This window comes from Hordeum vulgare, chromosome 7H, assembly GCF_904849725.1.
Source record: "Hordeum vulgare subsp. vulgare chromosome 7H, MorexV3_pseudomolecules_assembly, whole genome shotgun sequence".
Taxonomy (NCBI): Eukaryota; Viridiplantae; Streptophyta; class Magnoliopsida; order Poales; family Poaceae; genus Hordeum; species Hordeum vulgare.
The window spans coordinates 15,551,996-15,571,987 of record NC_058524.1 but is presented as its reverse complement, the minus strand read 5'-3'; the positions used below and the strand labels follow the sequence as shown (position 1 = coordinate 15,571,987).

Sequence of the window (19,992 nt, the reverse complement as noted above, 5' to 3'; positions counted from 1 at the left end):
TCATCGGTCCGACCGCATCTCTCGACTGGATCACATCGTCCACAGCAAGCTTATCCCGTCCGGTCCAATCACAACCGGGCGTTCCTACGATGTTATCTTCCCAACGTGTTCCACGCTCGCCCTGAAACAGACCCCATGGATGACACAAACCTGCTTGTCCTTCTTGCAACAGAAACCTATTTCTTTATGAAGTATGGATTTCCATCAAGCTACCACACCTTGTAGGATACGGATAACGTTTTTGGAGGCCGAGCTCCACCAAGGCCTTCAAAAGAAAAACTCAAAATTCATGAGAATTTATATTTTTATATTTCAAAATATCTGAAAATACGCAAAGATAAATGAAGGCATAACCTACAAGCGTGTAAATGTTCAGGGCAAAATATGTTGAGATGTGGCCTGTGTAAAAAAGACAAATCTAGTGCTTTTTAACCCACAATACTATTCATCCATTCAGGTCATGAATTTGTTTTTTTTATACATATCGTATTTCAAGATATTTCATCCTAAAAATTTATACACATACACATAACATCCCTGTTTACTTGCACAGTATTTTTCAGATTTTTTTGAAACCAAAAATTTTGAATTCTGAATACTTTAAAATTTTCGAGCTCCAGTGAGCTCGGTCACCAAACGTATGTTCTCTGTGGGATATAGCTTCTCTACTCAAGAAGCACCAGGAAAAAAAACACGCGCACACACACTAAAATGCACATGTCCAGGATGCTCGTCAATGTGTGCGTGTTCTGTTGTGCAAGTGCAATATGCATTCTACCATATATTAAAAAGTAGAATCGGGTTTGCTAAACATTGTACCGGGAAAAAATTTGTGCGTCAGTCACTTTTCCACTTCGCACAAAGCCGAAGTCGGGGATGACTTGACGAGCAATAGCGGCGAGCGTCAACCACGGTGAACCCAAGCCAGTACATTGCTAGAGATGGGACGATGCTGTGAGTGGTAGCGAGTTGTGGCATCCCAGGCAAAGGCGAGGAGCCAGGTTGACGGTGCGGGTCGAAGGGGGAGGGGCTTAGAGGGATGGTCATGACGGTGGGGGTGAGGGAGGGGCGGTTGCATGTAGGGCGGGGCTGCTCGTGGTAACGCATGCCAACCATGGGCGGTGGAGATCGGCAATTAAGGCTAGGTCGAAGGTTGACACGTGGATGAAGAAGAAAGGGAGGACGAAGGTGATCAATGGTGCAATCTTGGTAGTACGATATAGCTTCCCTACTCAAGAAGCACCGGGGACAAAGCGCGCGCGCACACACACTAAAATGCACATGGCCAGGATACTCGTCCTCGTCATGGCAATGTCTGTTTGTTATGTTTTGCAAGTGCAATAATGTGCATTCTACAATACAAAAAAAATTGGGTTTGCTAAACATTATTTACTTGTGCGTGAGTCGCTTTTTCCGCTTTGCACAAAGCTGAAGTCAGGGACAACTTGACGAGCGATAGCGGAGAGCGTCAACCACGGTGAAGCCGAGCCAGTACCTTGCCAGAGGTGGGGATGACGCTATGAGCGTTAGCGGGTTGTGGCAACCCCGGCAAAGGCGAGGAGCCAGGTTGACGACGCGGGCCGGAGGGGGAGGTACTTAGAGGGATGATCATGACGGTGGGGATGGGTGAGGGGTGGTGCTGGTAGGGCGGGGCGGCTCGCGGTAACGCATGCCTGCCATGGGTGGTGGAGATCCATGATTAAGGATAGGCCTAAGGCTGACAGGTGGATGAAGAAGAAAGGGAGGAAGAAGATGAACAATGGTGCAATCTTGGCAGTTGGATAGACTTTTGACGGCCCGAAATTGCGACTTACAGCAAAACATTTTATGTTCCTCAGGAATGGACGGTCCTAATAAAACACTTAAGAGCATCTCCAACAGACGCCTAAAAAGTGTTCTGCGCATTAAAAGATTCGTTTTTTGGACGTCGGACAGCTCCAACATACGCTGCAAAATAGTGCGTGCGCTAAAAAGTTTTGGACGCGCGCTGAAAAGCGCTATCGCGCGCAACATATTTGGTGCGCCGCGCGCAGCAAACTCTGTGCTGCTGCAGGTGGGGTCGCTGGATTTGGCTGGATTCGGCGCCCCACTAGCGCGCTTCTGTTGAAGATACTCCGGTCCCCGCGCTTTAAAAATGCTACAGTGACGCGTTAAAATTTTTATTGAATGCGATATTTTTGTGCTGCTGTTGGAGATGCTCTAACATATATGGGCTGGAAAAAAAGAGCATCCACAGATTAACCCCTGACTGTTGTGCAGAATATGAAATTATGAATGGTAAAACTGTACATGGTAAAGCAGGAAAATAATGTATCACATCGTCCCCAACAAAATGTCGCGCTCAGCGTGTTCCACGCCCTGTGATTGAGACCATACCCCTGCTGTCTTGCGTAGTTAATTTCTCTCAAGCTCACACCACGTAGGACGTAGCTTTCCTACTGCTAGTTTTCTGGTGGAATTTCTGTCAATATATGTTGCTAATTGTGCAGTAGATCTTGGCACCACAGGAACGGGGCTCTATTTAAGAAGCCACCCGCCACACACACTTGACAGTGCAGCTGAGGAGGCAGAGCACCACAGGGTAGCTACCAGTAGCACATACACTAACAATGGCGATGGCAAGGGTGCCCATCCTCGTCGCCGTGGCCCTCATGGCCGCGTCGGCCTCCTGCAGCGCATGGGATCCCACCATCCGGATGGTCGACGACGCGGTGGCGCCGCTCATCCACGCGCTGCGGCCGCTGCTGGGCTCCGGCGGGCAGCTGGGGAGCCGCGGCGGCGTGCCGTGCGACAGCTGGAGGCTGGGCGTGGAGGCGTACAACGTGCGGGACTGGAAGACGGTGCCGGCCAACTGCGAGGGCTACGTGGGGCACTACATGCTCGGCAACCACTTCCGGCGCGACTTCAAGGTCGTCATCGACCAGGCCATCGCCTACGTCGACGGCCTCAAGCTCGCCGGCAACGGCAAGGACGTGTGGGTCTTCGACATCGACGAGACCACCCTCTCCAACCTCCCTTACTACGCCACGCACGGCTTTGGGTACGTACAAGTACTTACACACATTATGCATCGTTGAGTATGCACTTCTGTATGACTGTTTATCCGTATGTATGTCCACATTGTATGTGCTATTTGTTGCAGGTCCATTTGAGCGGATATGGACTGGTGTGTCCGTTGAGCTAAAGTAGAAAATAAATTCTAACAGCGCCATGTTAATGTTATCGAAAATGCAATACATATAGTAAAAAAAATTGACGCCCCATGCTAAGCACTCCTTTCCAACCAAAATCAACCCCCGACCGTGAATTACAACAACCCGCCACTTCAAAACGGGCACGTGAATTTCAAAAAAAGAAAAAAAAAAGGCATGTAACTACAAGTGGGAATAGAAAGGCATGTATGTGTTGGACGTGTTGGAGTTGGACATTATTGGTGAGGTGGTCATCTCCAGTCCAATCACAGGGAAATCTAGTAGGACCATATGCCGATTGATGAGCAAAACATGTTATATATCTATGCTAATCGGAGATAGTGATGCGATGTGCATGTGATGGCCAGAGTATGTAGGCACGAATCTGTCCTAGATGCGCTTTGGTACACCCCTTGGTTTTTAACCGTCCTTATGGATAGATGTTAGAAGTCACAACATCTTGTTCATGGTACATTCATGCTAGCTAGTACAACACCATTTTTTAGTTTGGAAGATTCTCTTGAGCTAAATGGAGACTATAACTTCAAACGTACTAGCCTTATATATAGCGTTCGTAATATTACTGTATTTCTGAATACTCCGAAATACCTATCTAAAAATCTAAAAAGCTTAGATTTTTTTCTTCCGATTTATGTTTATGTTGATCTAAAGTGCTTTTACTAGTTTACCATAGTGAGCACTGGTCGAACATGGCTATGTTTCTTCAGTATTTAAATCTACATACTACTTTCTTCGTCTCGGTTTATAAGTCATCTTAGGTTGTGCATCGCAACCAAGACGAAGATGAAAACAAGAGAAATTAATGTTAATTTGCTAATTAATACCATTGCATGCAATGAATTGACCAGTGCATGTCGTGTTAGTTAGCCTCACGTCATTAAAAACATACATGCCCCAAATCCCTTATTGGTTGATTCCTTTATTCATGTCAAAAGACAAGAAACAAGATGAAAGTTAATGCACCGTGCCTTAGTATTTTAGAATTATTGTTTTTCTTTAGATGACTTATAAACCGAGACGACGGGAGTAGCTGACATCACCGTTTATACACACGCGCAGGGCTAGGCCATACAACGCGACGAGCTTCGACGCGTACGTGCTGGAGGGGAGCGCGCCGGCGCTGCCGGAGACGAAGCGGCTCTACTACAAGCTACTCAAGGTGGGCATCAAGCCGGTGTTCATCACAGGCCGGACGGAGGACAAGAGGGCCGTCACCGTCGGGAACCTCCGCAGCCAGGGCTTCTCCGGGTGGATGAACCTGACGCTCAAGCAGCACGGATTCAAGGGCTCCGCCATATCCTACAAGTCCGCCGAGAGGAAGAAGCTGCAGGACGCCGGGTACGTCATCGTCGGCAACATCGGCGACCAGTGGAGCGACATCCTCGGCGCGCCCGAGGGCGCTCGCACCTTCAAGCTGCCTGACCCCATTTACTACATCGCCTAGGTCGGCTGCGGCCATTTGGTTGCCCCATGCTCGTGCTCCACGAATAATAATCAAGCTCCATGCTCTCTTGATACTCCATGGAGTAATTGTTATCTGCATGCTCGATGCATCAGTAATAATCCACTGTGTTTTGTTTTTTTGACGTGATGATAGTCCACTGTGTTGTTGCTTTTCTTTGGGAATCCGGGGGCTGTTGTTGCTTGTTGCATGTGTTCTTATCCGTCGTAATTTCGTTCTTGAGAATTGTAGTGTGACGTGTATCGGTCTTTTGACTGTGATTGTTGTCCTACAAACTACAGTGGTATCAAAAATCGTGTAGAGGAACAGGGGGGGGGGGGGGGGGGGAGGGGGTGACAAAAGTCAAAACATGAACAACTGAGAGGGTAAAGATTAATCTTTTCCTTATCTAATCCCTACACAGTAAATTGGCACGGCCCCCTTCGGACTACACTAAGCTCCGCCACTGGCACAATGCCCGTGCCTTGCTACGAAACTATAAAAACAACAATGTGATACTTTTGGCTTACGAAATCATCCAAAGATGATGATGTCTTACGTCTATTGCATGGTTTATGATTAAAGAGGGAACGTAAATATAACAAAAGGTCATGTTATAGACACTGATGATTTTAAGAGACTATTGTAGGTCCTTTGCAAGATTTACATGATTTTAAGAGACTATTGTAGGTCCTTTGCAAGATTTACAGTGAGATAACATTTTAAATTCTAAAACATAGGCAAATGGACATGAAATTTCAGTGCACAAGATCGTGGATTTTGTAGGAGGACAACATTTATGACCATGTTGAAATTGCAATGTGGCCACTCTCTTTTACCATGCTATAAAACTGGAATAGTTGATTGGGTAAAGAAATTAAGACCATGATTTTGAATTGGAATTCGTATGCGTTTAAAGTTTGTATTTTTACAAGTGTTATGCTCATATTAGGATAGCAGCTACTTGTTTATCTGGGATGTCATAGGTCTCACAACAATACCATTTGTTTATTAAATCTTTTGAAAGGTTGCTAGTCTCACATGCTGGTAGAAGTGCATTTGTTTATTTATATGGTTTCACATGTGAACTCACCACCAACTCCAACCTTTATAAGTAGGAAAGATAGCTATCCATTTTGTGATTATGCTCTGAAACAAACAGTTTGCGTCTGTCACTTTGAGCAAGAGATGCAAGAGAAGTTGGGGTATGTTTGATAGTCTGCATTACATTACTCAGCCAGGAGGAGCCATGTTATTTGGTCCGTTTGGATGCATGGGGCACACCAAACTGTTGGCCGGTACGGAACTTAAAGCACCATCGTTCATTTCCACTCACTCGGGCCCTAGCGATGCAAGCATGTAGGTGGGTTTGCACGTGTTCTTCTGAACTCTTCTTCCTTAATCTCTTTCACCTAATGCATTCTAATCTACGCAAGAGAGATTCCATTTGCAATAAGCTCTACAAGAAGAAGGTGCACATCGACGTTGTGATTCCATTCAGGCAATCAGCTCCTAGTTACGTTGACCATGAATCTTCAATTTCATGTTCAGGTTTGTAGCTTTCCTAGAAATTTTTTGCCATTGGTTTTAGTTTTTTTATCCATCATTAGTCTTAGATTTTAAGTAGGTGTCATTTTTAGTGTCATCACCTGTCAGTTCTATCAGGTTAGAGTATGTGTCATTTTCAGGTCAGTTTCATTAGTTAAAGGGAACCACTAGCAATCAGACTACTGCTGGCTAGCTTTCTATCATACTAGTCTACTGCCGTTGGATTACTAATATGTGGGCCGTTCGATTGTGTGCCAGCTGTGCACCCACTTTGTGGGATTTTTTCTGTTCAGATTTGCAGTAATTAAGCCTTGAGCCATAACAACTACCTTAAATCACGTTGGGTCTTTCCATGCTTCCGTCCTGTCCCATGCTTAATTGTGCCACATCCAACGTCTAAATTTATAAGGCTGACAGTTTATGGTTGAAGGCAAATTTGTAAACTGAAGGAAGCAACATTTTTTGTTTCCAATGTTATTAAGTTTTGCTTCTAGTGGAGTTGTTGCTTTGAAATGTAGCCACGTATTGGAAGCAATTACCCGCAAAAAAAAATTGCTTCACACAAAAATAAGAATATTCTTGCTCTCATGGATGGAGTGTTTTACCCATAGAAACACCATTTTTTAGGAAATAATCTGTGATAATTGCTTCCAATACTTGGCTACATCTAATTATGAGCCATGCAGTTCGATTCCATATGATAAAAATTGTTTTCAATTGTTGCAATTTAATTTTGCTTCCTGCCTAAAATATTTTGTTTCCCTTGGCTAACTAGATTGCTTCAAGATATCTGAATCTCGTTTCCAACATAGACGAAGAAATATATTTGCTTAGAGAGCAAATAATCAGCTTTCAAAGATAATTGTGTTTGCTTCCCAAGTTACGAAAGCTATTTGCTTAGATCTACATTGCGTCCAAAACACAATATCATTCAATATCAAAGAAAACATTGTTCCTTTTTTGCTTCCAATGAAACTATGCTTCCAACAAAAGTAATACTATTTGCTTCCTGTGATATTAACATTTGCTTCTGTATACAAGAATTGTCACATGGTTAGCTTCGTCCTGACACAATGCTACCGCGATGACGCATGCGAGAGGGGGACATGCCAGACGGACCATATATAGAAGCATACATTGGCACGACCCATGATTAAACATAGAGGCTGTTGGCCGTCGTCTAGGCGGCAGAGCGTGGAAACGGCGGCCAAGAGAGAAGGGGAGATGTCTTTGAGATTTAGGGGCTCCGTGTGAAGTGATCTTCACCGTTGATAAGGAGCGCCATGGATGGTCGTCGGCGAGGCAGCATGCTAAGAAAGATGAAGCATGGTGATACAGATGATGGGAGCGGTGCGGTTGATGCGAGCTGGGTGGAGGTACGTGTAAGGAAAGAGAGAAGAATGAGTTTTGGAAGAGCATCCTCGGGCCATTGATCAGGGGAGGAGATTACGCGGGAGATGCGGGTGATTACCAACTGATTGACGTGATTTGTTTTTTCCAAAAACAAGAGATGGGATAAGAAGTATCCTCACAATGAGATTCGGACGGAATCGGCGGTAGTCAATTGATCTGATGCATTACCTCCGATCAGACTACAGACTACAAGAGTTTCCCTTAGTTAAATATCATTTTAGTTTGACATTTAGTTCATTATGTCAGTTTCAGTTTCATTTTGTCCAGTAATCTCATTGATTGATCTTTATTTTTCAGTCCAGTTATTTCATTGGTTAGTCTTCATTTTTTCACTTTTTTTATCAGGAGTTTGCCTATGTGTTTATCATTTTCTCATTCAATCATGCTAGATATCATTTTGTCTTTCATTCTCTGAACCTGTACGTGTCAAATGCAGTTTATAGTTTTGGGTTCACCGTTAGGTGCCATTTTTAGTTTCGTCAGTTAATGTTCTTCAGTTTTCTGTTTTATTCATTTTTCTTTAGTGCCGAGAGTGGCTCTTGGCAAATAACTGACGGAACCAACGAATTTGAAGTAACTTTTGTTTTGCCGAGAGGCACTGTTCAGCCCTCGGCAAAGTGTTTGCCAAGTGTCCGTGTTCTAACTCTCGGCAAATTTCTGTTTGCCGGAGAGGTGTACGCCGGGTGCACTTCGTTGAGTACAACTCTCGGTAAAAGCTTTGCCGAGTGTTTTCTGACTTTTGACGAGTGCTCCGGGCACTCGGCATATGTGTCGATTCTAGTAGTGTAGGTAAAGCCCAAGAATGTAAGGTGTGAGGGGAGGCAACCATATCTTGTCATGTTGATCCAGATTTACATCTCCCAGCTTCATTTGCTCTCGACAGAACAAGTTTTGTCTTTAAGCCAAAGTGAACAGGTTTTGGCTCGACATTTGCAACGGTACAAAATCATCCATGCATCTATGTAACACTTTTGCTAGCCTTTCGCACTAAGTGGCAACAAATACTGTTGGGGAAAACAAGCACATCACAGGCAGCGATGGCTTCTTTACAGAGAGATATTGGATGTGGCAGAAACAAATTTTGTACTGTACTATGTATACGCTGCTCGAGACACGTGAGTGATGAAAACACATACACTCTAACTAACTACCCCCTCCGTTCCTAAATATAAGTCTTTCTAGAGATTTCATTAGTAGACTACTTGCGAATGTATATAGACATACTTTAGATTGTAGATTCATTCATTTTACTCCGTATGTAGACTCTTAGCGAAATATCTTAAAAGACTTATATTTAGGAACGGAGGGAGTATGTGACGAGCCGCCCACCACATGCTCTTTTCACGGTACCACCTCAATAAGCAGAGCACCCCAAGAGTTGCTGGTAGCAGCACACACACAAACTAACAATGGCGATGGGAAGGATGCCCATACTCGTCGCCGTGGCTCTCATGGCCGCAGCGGCCTCCTGCAGCGCAAGGGATCCCAACATCCGGATGCCGATGGCGGAGGTTGAAGCGACTGCCATGGATGACGCCGTGGGGCCGCACATCCACGCGCTGCGGCCGCTGCTGGGCTCCGGCGGGCAGCTCGGGAGCCGTGGCGGCGTGCCGTGCGACAGCTGGCGGCTGGGCGTGGAGGCGTACAACGTGCGGGACTGGAAGATGGTCCCGGCCAACTGCGAGGGCTACGTCGGCCACTACATGCTCGGCAGCCATTACCGGCGCGACTCCAAGGTCGTCATCGACGAGGCCATCGCCTACCTTGATAGCCTCAGGCTCGCCGGCAACGGCAAGGAGGTGTGGGTGTTGGACATCGACGAGACCATGCTCTCCAACCTACCGTACTACGCCATCCACGGCTTCGGGTACGTACGTGCACATTATACTTCCTCTATCTGGAAATATTTGTCATAAAAATGGATGTATCTAAACTTATTTTAGTTATAAATACATTTATTTTATTCATTTATAGGACAAGTATTTTTGGACGGAGGGAGTACATGCTATTTATTTCTTGCGGGTGCATTTGGGCAGGGGCTTGCACTGATCTTTCCGTTCAGCTAAACTTAAAAACTCTATGTGTACCTTGTTTAAGTAAACAGTTTTGCTAAATCTCGGTCGACTGAAACTTTGTTATGTATTTTTCTTTAGTTTTGATTGAAGATTCAAACAAAATAATTTTTTTCAGTTTTTTTTCCTTCTTACATACTACTGCCTCAGTTTCAAAATTCTGATACAAGATTTGTCTAGATATGGATGTATCTAACACTAAAATATGACTAGATACATTCATATTAAGATAAAGCTAAGACAAAAAAATTTAAGACGGAAGGAGTATATCACTTTGACTGAGACTTGGTTAAATCTCAGTCGATTGAGACCTAGTCACACCCTAAAATTAACCCACTAAAATACAAAAATAACATCATGACACCGACACCATGAAATTGAACCGTGCTTATCAATGGTATCTAAATTAGTCGATAGTCGTAGCATATGACGTGAAAGAACATGTTGCATGTGATAATACGATCGATGTCCAAGGATCAACACAAAGATGGTTTTATCTTCTTCAGTATGCAGATCTACTAGCTGACATCTCATTAACCCATGTGCAGGGCTAGGCCGTACAACGCGACGAGCTACCGTGCGTACGTGCGGAAGGGAAGCGCGCCCGTGCTACCGGAGACAAAGCGGTTGTACAACAAGCTGCTCGCAGTGGGCATCAAGCCGGTGTTCCTAACAGGCCGGACCGAGGACAAGAGGGCTATCACGGTTGCCAATCTCCGCCGCGAAGGCATCTATGGATGGATGAACCTGCTGCTCAAGCAACCAGGGTTCAAGGGCTCCGCGGTGACCTACAAATCTGGCGAGCGGCAGAAGCTGGTGGACGCTGGGTACATCATCGTCGGCAACATCGGCGACCAGTGGAGCGACATCCTCGGCGCCCCCGAGGGCGCTCGCACCTTCAAGCTGCCCGATCCCATGTACTACATTGGCTAGGACTGCAGTCATCGAATGCTCGTGGTCGAAGAATAAGCTCCATCCTCTCAATAATTATACACATGCTCCATGCATGATCACCTATGTTGTTGTTGCTGCTTGGTTAGTTTCCTAAGTTGAGATCAATTGCTACTCACAATAAAATGTACTCCCTCCGTTCTTAAATATAAGTCTTTGAAGCGATTTCACTAAGGGACTACATACAAAGCAAAATGAGTGAATCTACACTCTAAAGTATGTCTATATACATCCGTATGTAGTCCTCTGGTGAAATCTCTAAAAAGACTTATATTATGGAACAGAGGGAGTATATGCGTGGGAGGAGCTGCATGTCCCTCAATGGATACATGGGCTGTTGCTTTCCTTTATTTCTTTTTCTTTTTGAGAAACTCATGGGTTATTGTTGCTTGATGTGTGCTTCGTTTGCCGTAATTTGGATCATCTACAATTGCATGGGTTATTGTATTTTATCCATATAAGGTGTGATAAATATTTGAGAGAGTAAATGAAAAGTTGTGAATGTTCCTCACTTACAAAGTGAAGAGTCTTCGAGGATGAACTAGAGTTTCAAAGGGGAAGTGTCGGGTTTGAAGAGGAACTCCAAGTTTTATATTTTCGTTTCTCTTTGAAACTTTCCCTGTGATAAAATACACCATTGCAAGTTTCATTTATTTTTTGATAGATTTTTGGTTAATTCATATTTTTGGGCATTTCGTGCATATCTAGTTATTTCGAATCTTTTTCTAGGGAACCAATCCCTCTGTTCCAAAATAATTAAAGTTTAAGGATTTTCTCAGGTCAAACTTTTGAAAGTTTGACCAGGTATGTATCAAACCCGCCAAGATTCAATGATAACAAATATACATAATACGAAAATAAATTTCATAATGTATCTAATAAAGTAAATTTAGGCTTTTACATATTTCTATGTATTCTTAGGCAAACTTAACGTAGTTTGACATAATTTTTCCAACACTTACGACAAAGGCATTGTGTATCTAGAAAATATACCTGGCCAAACGGGCCGGCCCACCGTAATTGTGCTAGGCACGGCACGACCCGATTAATATACGGGCCGTGCCTAGGGTCCAGGCCCAAGCACTGCACGTTGCCTAATCGGACCGGCCCGCGGCACGTTTAGGCCCGCGGCACGACACGAAAAAACCCTGAAAAAACCTAAAAAAAAACTCTCGCCCGCGTTGTCACGCGTCTCCCGCGCGCGCCTCCCGCGTCTCCCGCCGTCCAACAACGTCTTCCTCAAATCTTGCGCATCTCCCGCCCGCTCCCTCAAATCTCGTGCGTCTCCCGCCCGCTCCCTCAAATCTCGCGCGTCTCCCGCCCGCCCCGCTGTGAAATATCGCTGGTCGCTGCCTCGCTCACTCCTCGCGCCACCTAATCGTGCCGTGCCGGGCTGGCACGCGGGCTGGGGGTCGCGGCCCAGGCACGGCCCATGGCGTGCCCGTGCCTGGCCCGGGCACGATTAGGCCGTGCCGGGCCCAGCCCGTGTCGTGCCTGGCCTGGGGGCAGTCGGGCTGGCCCGGCAGGCACGGCCCGTTTGGCCAGGTTTGCTAGAAAATACCGCGATGATGCAGTCTGGGCCGGTGTGCTTCTGCGCAAGCCGCGGCCCACGGAGACCTGGCCCGTATCCACGAGACAACCAACCCATTCCCGATGGCCCCCGTTCATTCGGCTTCCCCCACTGCACTACCCAGGCCTCGAGCTCTCCCTCAGAAAAAAACCTAGGTTTGGACCGATGCCGCCGCCGGCGAAATGCGCCACCACCGTGCTCGATCTCGACGACGACCTCCTCCGCGAGGTGTTCCTCCACCTCCCCGGCCTCCCGAGCCTCGTCCGCGCCGCCCTCTCCTGCACCACCTTCCTCCGCGCGGTCCGGTCGTCTCCCGCCTTCCGCCGCAGCTTCCGGGCCCTCCACCCGTCTCCCTTCGCCGGCCTCTTCGTCCAGCGCCTCGGCTTCAAGCCCGAGCCCTCCTCTTTCCACGCCCACCACAGCCGCCCTGACCCGGACTTCGAGGCCGCTGTCCGCGGCGCCGATTTCTCCCTCACCGGCCTCCCAATCCCAGACGCCGCTGCCGACGAAGACGGCGATGAGGAGGAGGAGGAGGATGACGAAGATGAGAACAGCGAGGAGGAGGAGGAGGAAGACGCCTCGCCCGTGTGGGAGATTGAGCGATGCTGCGACCGCTACGTGCTCCTCTTCAACCGGAGAGCCAAGCAGATAGCCGCCTACAACCCTCTCACCCGGGCGCTGCATCTCTACCCACCGCCGCCCCGCCTCTTCACCGACGCCACCAACTTCGAGTTCCACATTATCTCCTCCCAAGAGGACCCCCGCGTGCCACCCGCGTGCTGTGTTTCGCTTTCGACTTCTTTCAGGCCAAGGCGGTCGTCCGCGTCATCTCGCCGGACACCAGCATCAAGGCCAAGCGCCGGAGGTTCCCTGGCACTGGGTCCAGAGTCACCAGCAAGATGGTCAATGGGACGTCTATTGGACGCACGTGTGGAAACCCTACATCACCGTGCTCGACACCGCGACGCTCAATTTCAGTAAAATGGATCTGCCGCCGCTCTTGGCCGATCAAGAAGGCCGCGAGTGTGCTTTTGTGTTTGGCAATACCAAGGATGGGAGGCCCTGTATCGTTTCCCCGGATTTGTGGGGTGATTGCTCGCTTGATGTCTTTTTCTGGAGACGCGAGGATGAGTATTATGACGATGGGCGCAATTACTGGATGCTGGACCAGACATTTCCGTTGAAGACGATTCGCCAGTTCGTTAAGTTCTCAGAAGGAGATGATGAATTTATCATTGTGCGTCTTATGGATGTCATCGATGGAATCGTGTACCTGCGTACTGAGTATGATGGGGCCTCAGTTGTTGCTATCCTTTTGTCTCGAAACAGCGGAGCTAAAAATGATCTGTGAAGATTATCACAAGCCTGTCCGTCCCTACATCATGGCGTGGCCTCCTTCTTTGGTTCAAAATGATACGGTGAGCCCTTGCATATACAGTTTCTTTCCACTGCATCCGAGGTAATTTCTATTTACCTGTGAGCTTTGAATTAATTGAGTATTGTGGGAATCTGCTATCCACTCTTACTGTACATCATTTTCATTTTGCAATGTTATTTCAAACCGAAACACTCGACCATATAAAGTCTAATACTCTTTCCCAGTGATGTATCTTTTTTTTTTAGCTTTGACAATGCTATCTATGAGATGGATTTGTTCTATGCCAATAGCGTGCACATATGAATATGACATATCCTTATGGCACCTTGGCTTGTTATTCTTTGTTTGACGAATGAAGTACTTGATTCCCCTAGAGCAGAGACTCATAATTAGCCCATTGATGAAAGCTTTTACAGATATATGTAAATGGTCTACTGTATGCTTTATAACTGTTTCGTTAAAAAATGGAATCCCTTCCAAATTTCAGTGTCACTGTTGTTATAACCATGTTCTTAATGTTGGGCTCAACATTCTGTTTACTGCTAACCGCAGTAAATTATGTCTATTGAGCGAACATCAGTGGGTCTGTGTACTTCAATTCAGAGGTAACCACAGTACTTGTTTTGGGCTGTTCACAATACTTACATAAGCTTTGAATTCTTTAGGGCTCTTGTTCAAAAGGTGAAGCTTTGTCTACCCAAGGATCTGAAGGAAGTGATGTGAAGGCTGGGGGTGGCCCAACAGAGTCTGCATCTGTTGTCAAAGCATAATAGGTAACGCCGTGGACTGAAGATTATATATAAATTCAGAAGGGGGATGGTTTGCATAACTGGACATGGACCTGCACCTTTGTTAGGATAGTATAAATGTTGATCCTGTTGGCCATCTAGTTCTTTATAACCTTGCATCTCAAACTTTCAAGAATGCACCTGAGATCATTTAGTCACTTTACCTTTTTGTGGCAATTCAGTGGTTCCAAGATCTGGATGGCACCTTTGGGACTGTGGCAAATGCTAGCTTTTGAATTAGCCTTGTATTGAAACAATTTAGAATCAGATGGAAGACTACTTGACTCAGATTTGCAACGACACGTTATACTAATGAATGACGTGCACTTGTTTATCTTGTTCTTCTAGGGGACCTGGTGAGATGCATGGATGGTGGTGGTGTCTTTTGCTGCTGCTGATGCTGATGCATGGTGACTCAAGCTCTAAGTTGATGCTTTGACTATTGAAATCCTTATGTCCGACTTGCTGCGGCTATGTTGAGAGCCTTAGGTTTATCTGAATATGCCTTTTGCGTGTGCAATGTTCTGGAATTTCGGACCTACTTGAACCTTAGTTGTTGATTGCTTGTCATTTAAGGTGGTTAGTGGTCAGGTTATCTAAAGCATGGTAATTCGAAGTTGTTTGCTACAGCTGCTCGTAGGAGCACCATATGCGAAAATGGTCAGGTTATCTGCAGCTGCTCGATGGCTTGTCATAACCATATACTATCGAGCAGACCTAGTTTGTTTCGACTCAAATCTACCTTTGGTCGACTCATTTTCGCATATGGTGCACCTACGAATGCTGAATGCAACGACAATGATCTCGACATCTTGTTCTAAGTATTCTTTTCAAAAGTTTTCAGTTCAGTAACTTTAAAACATTTAGTTGTGTGGATCAATGGCGGGAGACGGTAAGGCCCCGTTGACCACCCTCGGAGTATAACACTAAAAGGGTACACAGTAATACTGTTAGTTTGCTAGAGACAATCTTTACCAGTTTGAGAAAAATGGGGTATAAATTTGTTGTGACTTGGTGAACACAACTTTGTAAAGAAACAAAGATACCCAGACATATAGTAGGTATTTAATTAAAAACTGGGTACTTATACTTGATTTTTTTTCCATGGAAACTTATACATGTTCTGCAGGAATGTGTGAAAAATCTTTTGAAAATACTGTGATTTGTAGGCTGTATAAAAAGGACAAAATTCTGTCCTAACAAATCAAAAATCCGCCCATTTTAGAAATCTGTATTTGAATTTTGTTTGTACGCCGCACATGAAAGTATATGGTTATGAAGTTTTGCAGATAGCATAGCGTAATATAGTGTATAAGTCTCCATAAAAATTTCCAAATTTTCCACCCTGTAGAAAAATCATTTTTTTTTCTTTCAAAACGAGTTCTGTGGAGCTTGGCCTCCAAAACTCCGCACTCATAAATTTACGAAAAAAGCCAATGGAGACCGAGAGCTCCAGTGAGCTCAGTATTCTACAACAACAACAAGCCTTTTGGTTCCAAACAAGTTGGGGTAGGCTAGAGTTGAAACCCATAAGATCTCGAAGCCAAGTCATGGCTCTGGAACGTGGATAGCTAACTTCCACGGACCCATGTCCATGGCTAAGTCCTTGTCGCTATTCCAAACCTTCAGGCCTCTCTTAACGGACGCCTCCAATGTCAAGTTTGGTCTACCACGACCCCTCTTAACATTCTCAGCATGTTTTATCCGTCCGCTATGCGCCGACGCTTTCGGTGGCCTTCGTTGAATATTTTCAAACCATTTGAGACGATGCTGGACCAGCTTTTCTTTATTCTAAAAAAATAAAAAATATATACCATACTCCCTCTCTTCTTAAATATAAGTCTTTTTAGAGATTTCACTAGAAGTCTACATACGGATGTATATAGACATACTTTATAATATTGATTCAATCATTTTATTACGTATGTAGTCACCTAGTACAATCTCTAAAAAGAGATATATTTAGGAACGGCGGGAGTATTTTATAGTTTCAATAAAAAAATATTTTATTTCCTTGGAAACTTATACATGTTATGCAGGAATGTGTAGAAAATCTTCTGAAAATACTGTGATTTGTAGCGGATAATTAAAACAGTGCCCAGGCTCATCTACACCTGGTGAATACTCCCTTCGTCCGAAAATACTTGTCATAGAAATATATGTATCTAGACTTATTTTAGTTATAGATACATTCATTTTGTACATTTCTAGGACAAGTATTTCCGGACGGAGGGAGTAGTAAAATCAAAATAAATAGTAAAACATATTTAAAAAATAGTTAGTCACCAATTCTTTCATGGCCCCCTCTTCCTCCACCACCGTACCATCCTCCTTCAACCTCCTAATCTTATTTCTTCGCTTTCTCTCAGAGGTTATTGCATGGATTTTTTTTTATGTTTCTATATCTGTACTTTAGCCAATCCAGATGTACCCGCTGCCTCCAATAAGTTCCGTTTTGCTCTTCTAACCGGTCAAGCTTGAATATGAGCACCTTCTCTCTCCCAACTTGCTCCGGCCCAATATTTTCTCGCCTACCTACGCCTCTCCAACTCCTTTGTTCTGCAAATTCTCTTATCGAGGTCCCATAGGATATTTCTGCTCTAATCAACAAGTTCTCTCATCACATCTCTTGTCAGCTTTGCTACCTTCTTATCTCTGCCCGCCATCTCTCCCTCCCATTTGTTTCCAACCAATTCTCGACACAATGCCTCGTCAATCCATCTCGCTTCGAAACTCCTTGCGACCCCTTCTTAGCCTAGCTGCCCCCTGAAGCTCAATAATTATCGGGCGATGATCCGAGTGTCGCGGGTCTCCATTGATGACTCGGAATACTGGAAACCTATTGCACTAAGTCTGCATGGCGATCTCCCTATCCAATCTTTCTTTTATGTATACCGGGAAGCATCATGACTATGGTTACACCACGTGAAAGTGTCCCCCACAAAGTAGGGATCTCGCAGCTCACACACCTCTAGAGCAGCCTTAAACCGGTCCATGCAAGCTTGAGTTCGTGGTACTCCTCCATCCTTCTCCCACAAGTGTAGAATTTCGTTTAAATCTTCGGCACACAGCCAAAGCTTTTTGCTCAACAACTTTCACGTCTTATCTTTTTCATCATGCTTTGGTTCTCCACATATCCCAGTGAAGAGCCAAACTAATCCATAGTCGTCCTTGAACTTGATAGTGTGCATTATCGTCTTATTTAGTTTTCTCTATAGAAATGTGTGTCGCATATCCTTATGAAATTTATACATATATCAAGCAGATTATCTTTGATTTTAATTAGAAAACTTTAAAGATTCTTTTTGTTTTTGGAAAAAAGAACTTCCATGATTCACGTAGTAGAAAATCTTTTTATATGTTTCTCTACCATGTGTTGTGCAAGACTAGGGCATACCAAAGTTTGCAATTTTCCTGTTTTAACTTGGATTTTTTTTTTTAGAAAACGAGGATGACCCCGGCCTCTGCATCTGAAAGATGCATGCATCCATTTTATTAATTATTCACAAAGATCTTACAAAGAAATACATCAATATATCTGAAGCCGCCCTCTTAACAATATCTGTCGATACTCCTATCCAGTGATGAAGGGGTGCAGAAAGTGTGAGCCACATACCCAGACCTCTCACCTAACCTAACATCTAAAGCCGGAGGCCCCGACCGAGCCACATACCGGGTCAGGAGCACAAACCGGTCCAACGCACCCTCATAGGTCGTCGTCGCCGCTTTCCATCAATCCATCTTCAGAAGAGTTACTGACGCATCGAACTTGCAAGGCCTGCCATCGATGCCCCCACGGCGCCAGACAACGCCTCCTCCCTACGCGCGCTCATCATCACGCATCCGTCGTCGAGACTTTGCTGCGCCTCGCCGCCGAGACTCCACGACGTCGATGTGTCACAAGGAACGCCGCTCCATCGTTGATGCCGACCAATGATCCCTCGAGCCCGTGTGTACCTCCATGAATGACGCCCCCAAGAGGGAAACGACACCAGAGCATCGCCGTCATCCGATCTACTGATCTAGGGTTTTCCCCGGAGGTAGCAAAGAGTGGCCTTGAACTTCTCATCGGCGATGCCTTCAGGAAGGAAACGACGTAGACAACGCCGCCATCGCCGGCTTTGACAGTAGCCGAAAGCAAGCTTTTACCCAGATCTGTTCGAAGAACCCATCTCTCCTGCACGGGCCACCACATCCTGCGACGTCCCCGGGAGCGGGATCCCAAGATCCGCCGCCACCGGCAACGCCACAAGGACCCACCACCTGACCGTCATCCCTGACGAAGGGGATGGCGCCACCACCATGTTCAGATCCAGCATCATCCGAGAAGGAGAACCGATATGGGGTTGTGAACCCCAGATCCACCGGCAGCCCCCGCAGCGTCGCCAGGATCCCATCGGGCCGCTGCCCGACCGCGCCAACTCCTCCTCCATGTCGTACGCCCAGGAACGCCGTCGCATCTCAGCCAGAGGATCCCTTCGTGAAGAAGGGAGGAAGGCCCGCCGTCTGCCGTCCGTCGGGCGAGCTTCGCTCGTCGGCCTCCTCCGACAGCGGTGGGGAAGCAGGGGAGGAGGGAGGTCGAGGGCGGCGGCGGCTAGGGCGCCCGAGTCGCCCCCTGGGGACGACGCGAGCGGTTCTGCAAGTCTTGCCTACAGTCGTCCGTACCCTAAGTCCCTAAAAGAGCTCCTGCAGAGTACGTACGGTTAAACACAATTACTCCCTTGTTTCCTAAATATAAGTCTTTTTAGAGTTTTCACTAAAAAACGACATACGGATGTATATAGACATACATTAGAGTATAGATACACTTATTTTGCTCCGTATATAGTCTTCTAGTGGAATCTCTTCAAAGACTTATATGTAGGAACGGAGGGAGTACATTTTATGGGAAGAAAGATAAGAAACAATTATCTTTCAACAACTACACATAAAAATCATCTAGTAATATACTTTAGTTTGGAATAGAAACACTCTACTTGTTTTGTGCAGTTCACTATACTTATGTTATTTGTAAATTCTTTAGGGTCTCTGTCCAACGCAAGCTCTGTAGGAAGTGATGTGAAAGCTGGAGGTGGGACAACACTTCCTGTATCTGTTGGCTAAGCATGATAGGTAACGCTGTTAACCCAATGGCTATATAAGTTGAGAAGGTGAATGGTTTGCATAACTGGACATGGACATGCACCTTTGTTATGATAAAGTAAATATTGATTCCATGAGCTTGCTAGTTTTCTATAACCTGATATGATCTTTTTATCACCTTACCTTTTAACATTTGGATGGTACCTTTTGGATGCATGAAAGTTTGCCATTCCTGGTTTTAGTATCATATGGTAGATTTGGCTTAGATTTCCAATACTGATGAATGGTGTGCACTTGTTTGTCTCCTTTTTGTAAGATCACTTGGAGACTTGGTGAGATGGTGGCGGTGTCTTTTGGCGATGTTGATGCATGATGATTCAGGCAATATGTTGATACGTTGAAGATTGAAATCCTTCTGTTCTAATGGCTAGCTGCGGCTATCTTGAGAGCCTGATACATTTTACGTGCCTTGATGTGCCTTTCGTGTATGCAATATGCTGTAATTTTGGACCTACTTGAACCTCCTTGGATCTTAGT

The 19,992-nt window shown here is 45.5% G+C and overlaps 3 protein-coding genes across 3 annotated transcripts; all 3 read left to right on the top strand.

Moving 5' to 3' along the window:
* The first annotated feature begins 2,534 nt into the window (after positions 1 to 2,534).
* Positions 2,535 to 4,798, top strand: LOC123410219 (acid phosphatase 1-like). The gene is made up of 2 exons (XM_045103125.1): positions 2,535 to 3,040; positions 4,272 to 4,798. The coding sequence occupies exons 1-2, from the start codon at positions 2,610 to 2,612 to the stop codon at positions 4,654 to 4,656; spliced, it is 816 nt and encodes a 271-aa protein (XP_044959060.1). The 5' UTR covers positions 2,535 to 2,609; the 3' UTR covers positions 4,657 to 4,798.
* Positions 4,799 to 8,937: 4,139 nt separating this feature from the next.
* On the top strand, positions 8,938 to 10,807 carry LOC123410316 (stem 28 kDa glycoprotein-like). The gene is made up of 2 exons (XM_045103245.1): positions 8,938 to 9,481; positions 10,235 to 10,807. Exons 1-2 carry the CDS (start codon positions 9,024 to 9,026, stop codon positions 10,617 to 10,619), a joined length of 843 nt encoding a protein of 280 aa, XP_044959180.1. The 5' UTR covers positions 8,938 to 9,023; the 3' UTR covers positions 10,620 to 10,807.
* A 1,514-nt stretch (positions 10,808 to 12,321) lies between these two features.
* On the top strand, positions 12,322 to 14,968 carry LOC123408121. Its single transcript, XM_045101310.1, has 3 exons — positions 12,322 to 13,625; positions 14,251 to 14,358; positions 14,722 to 14,968. The coding sequence occupies exon 1, from the start codon at positions 12,373 to 12,375 to the stop codon at positions 13,186 to 13,188; it is 816 nt and encodes a 271-aa protein (XP_044957245.1). The 5' UTR covers positions 12,322 to 12,372; the 3' UTR covers positions 13,189 to 13,625; positions 14,251 to 14,358; positions 14,722 to 14,968.
* Positions 14,969 to 19,992: the final 5,024 nt, after the last annotated feature.

Bases quoted from the DNA above. Each gene is read 5' to 3' on its own strand.
- LOC123410219 (XM_045103125.1), top strand. From the start codon at position 2,610: ATGGCGATGGCAAGGGTGCCCATCCTCGTCGCCGTGGCCCTCATGGCC. The intron at 3,041-4,271 runs GTACGTACAAGT...ACACACGCGCAG, and splicing joins TACGCCACGCACGGCTTTGG to GGCTAGGCCATACAACGCGA.
- LOC123410316 (XM_045103245.1), top strand. From the start codon at position 9,024: ATGGCGATGGGAAGGATGCCCATACTCGTCGCCGTGGCTCTCATGGCC. The intron at 9,482-10,234 runs GTACGTACGTGC...ACCCATGTGCAG, and splicing joins TACGCCATCCACGGCTTCGG to GGCTAGGCCGTACAACGCGA.
- LOC123408121 (XM_045101310.1), top strand. From the start codon at position 12,373: ATGCCGCCGCCGGCGAAATGCGCCACCACCGTGCTCGATCTCGACGAC.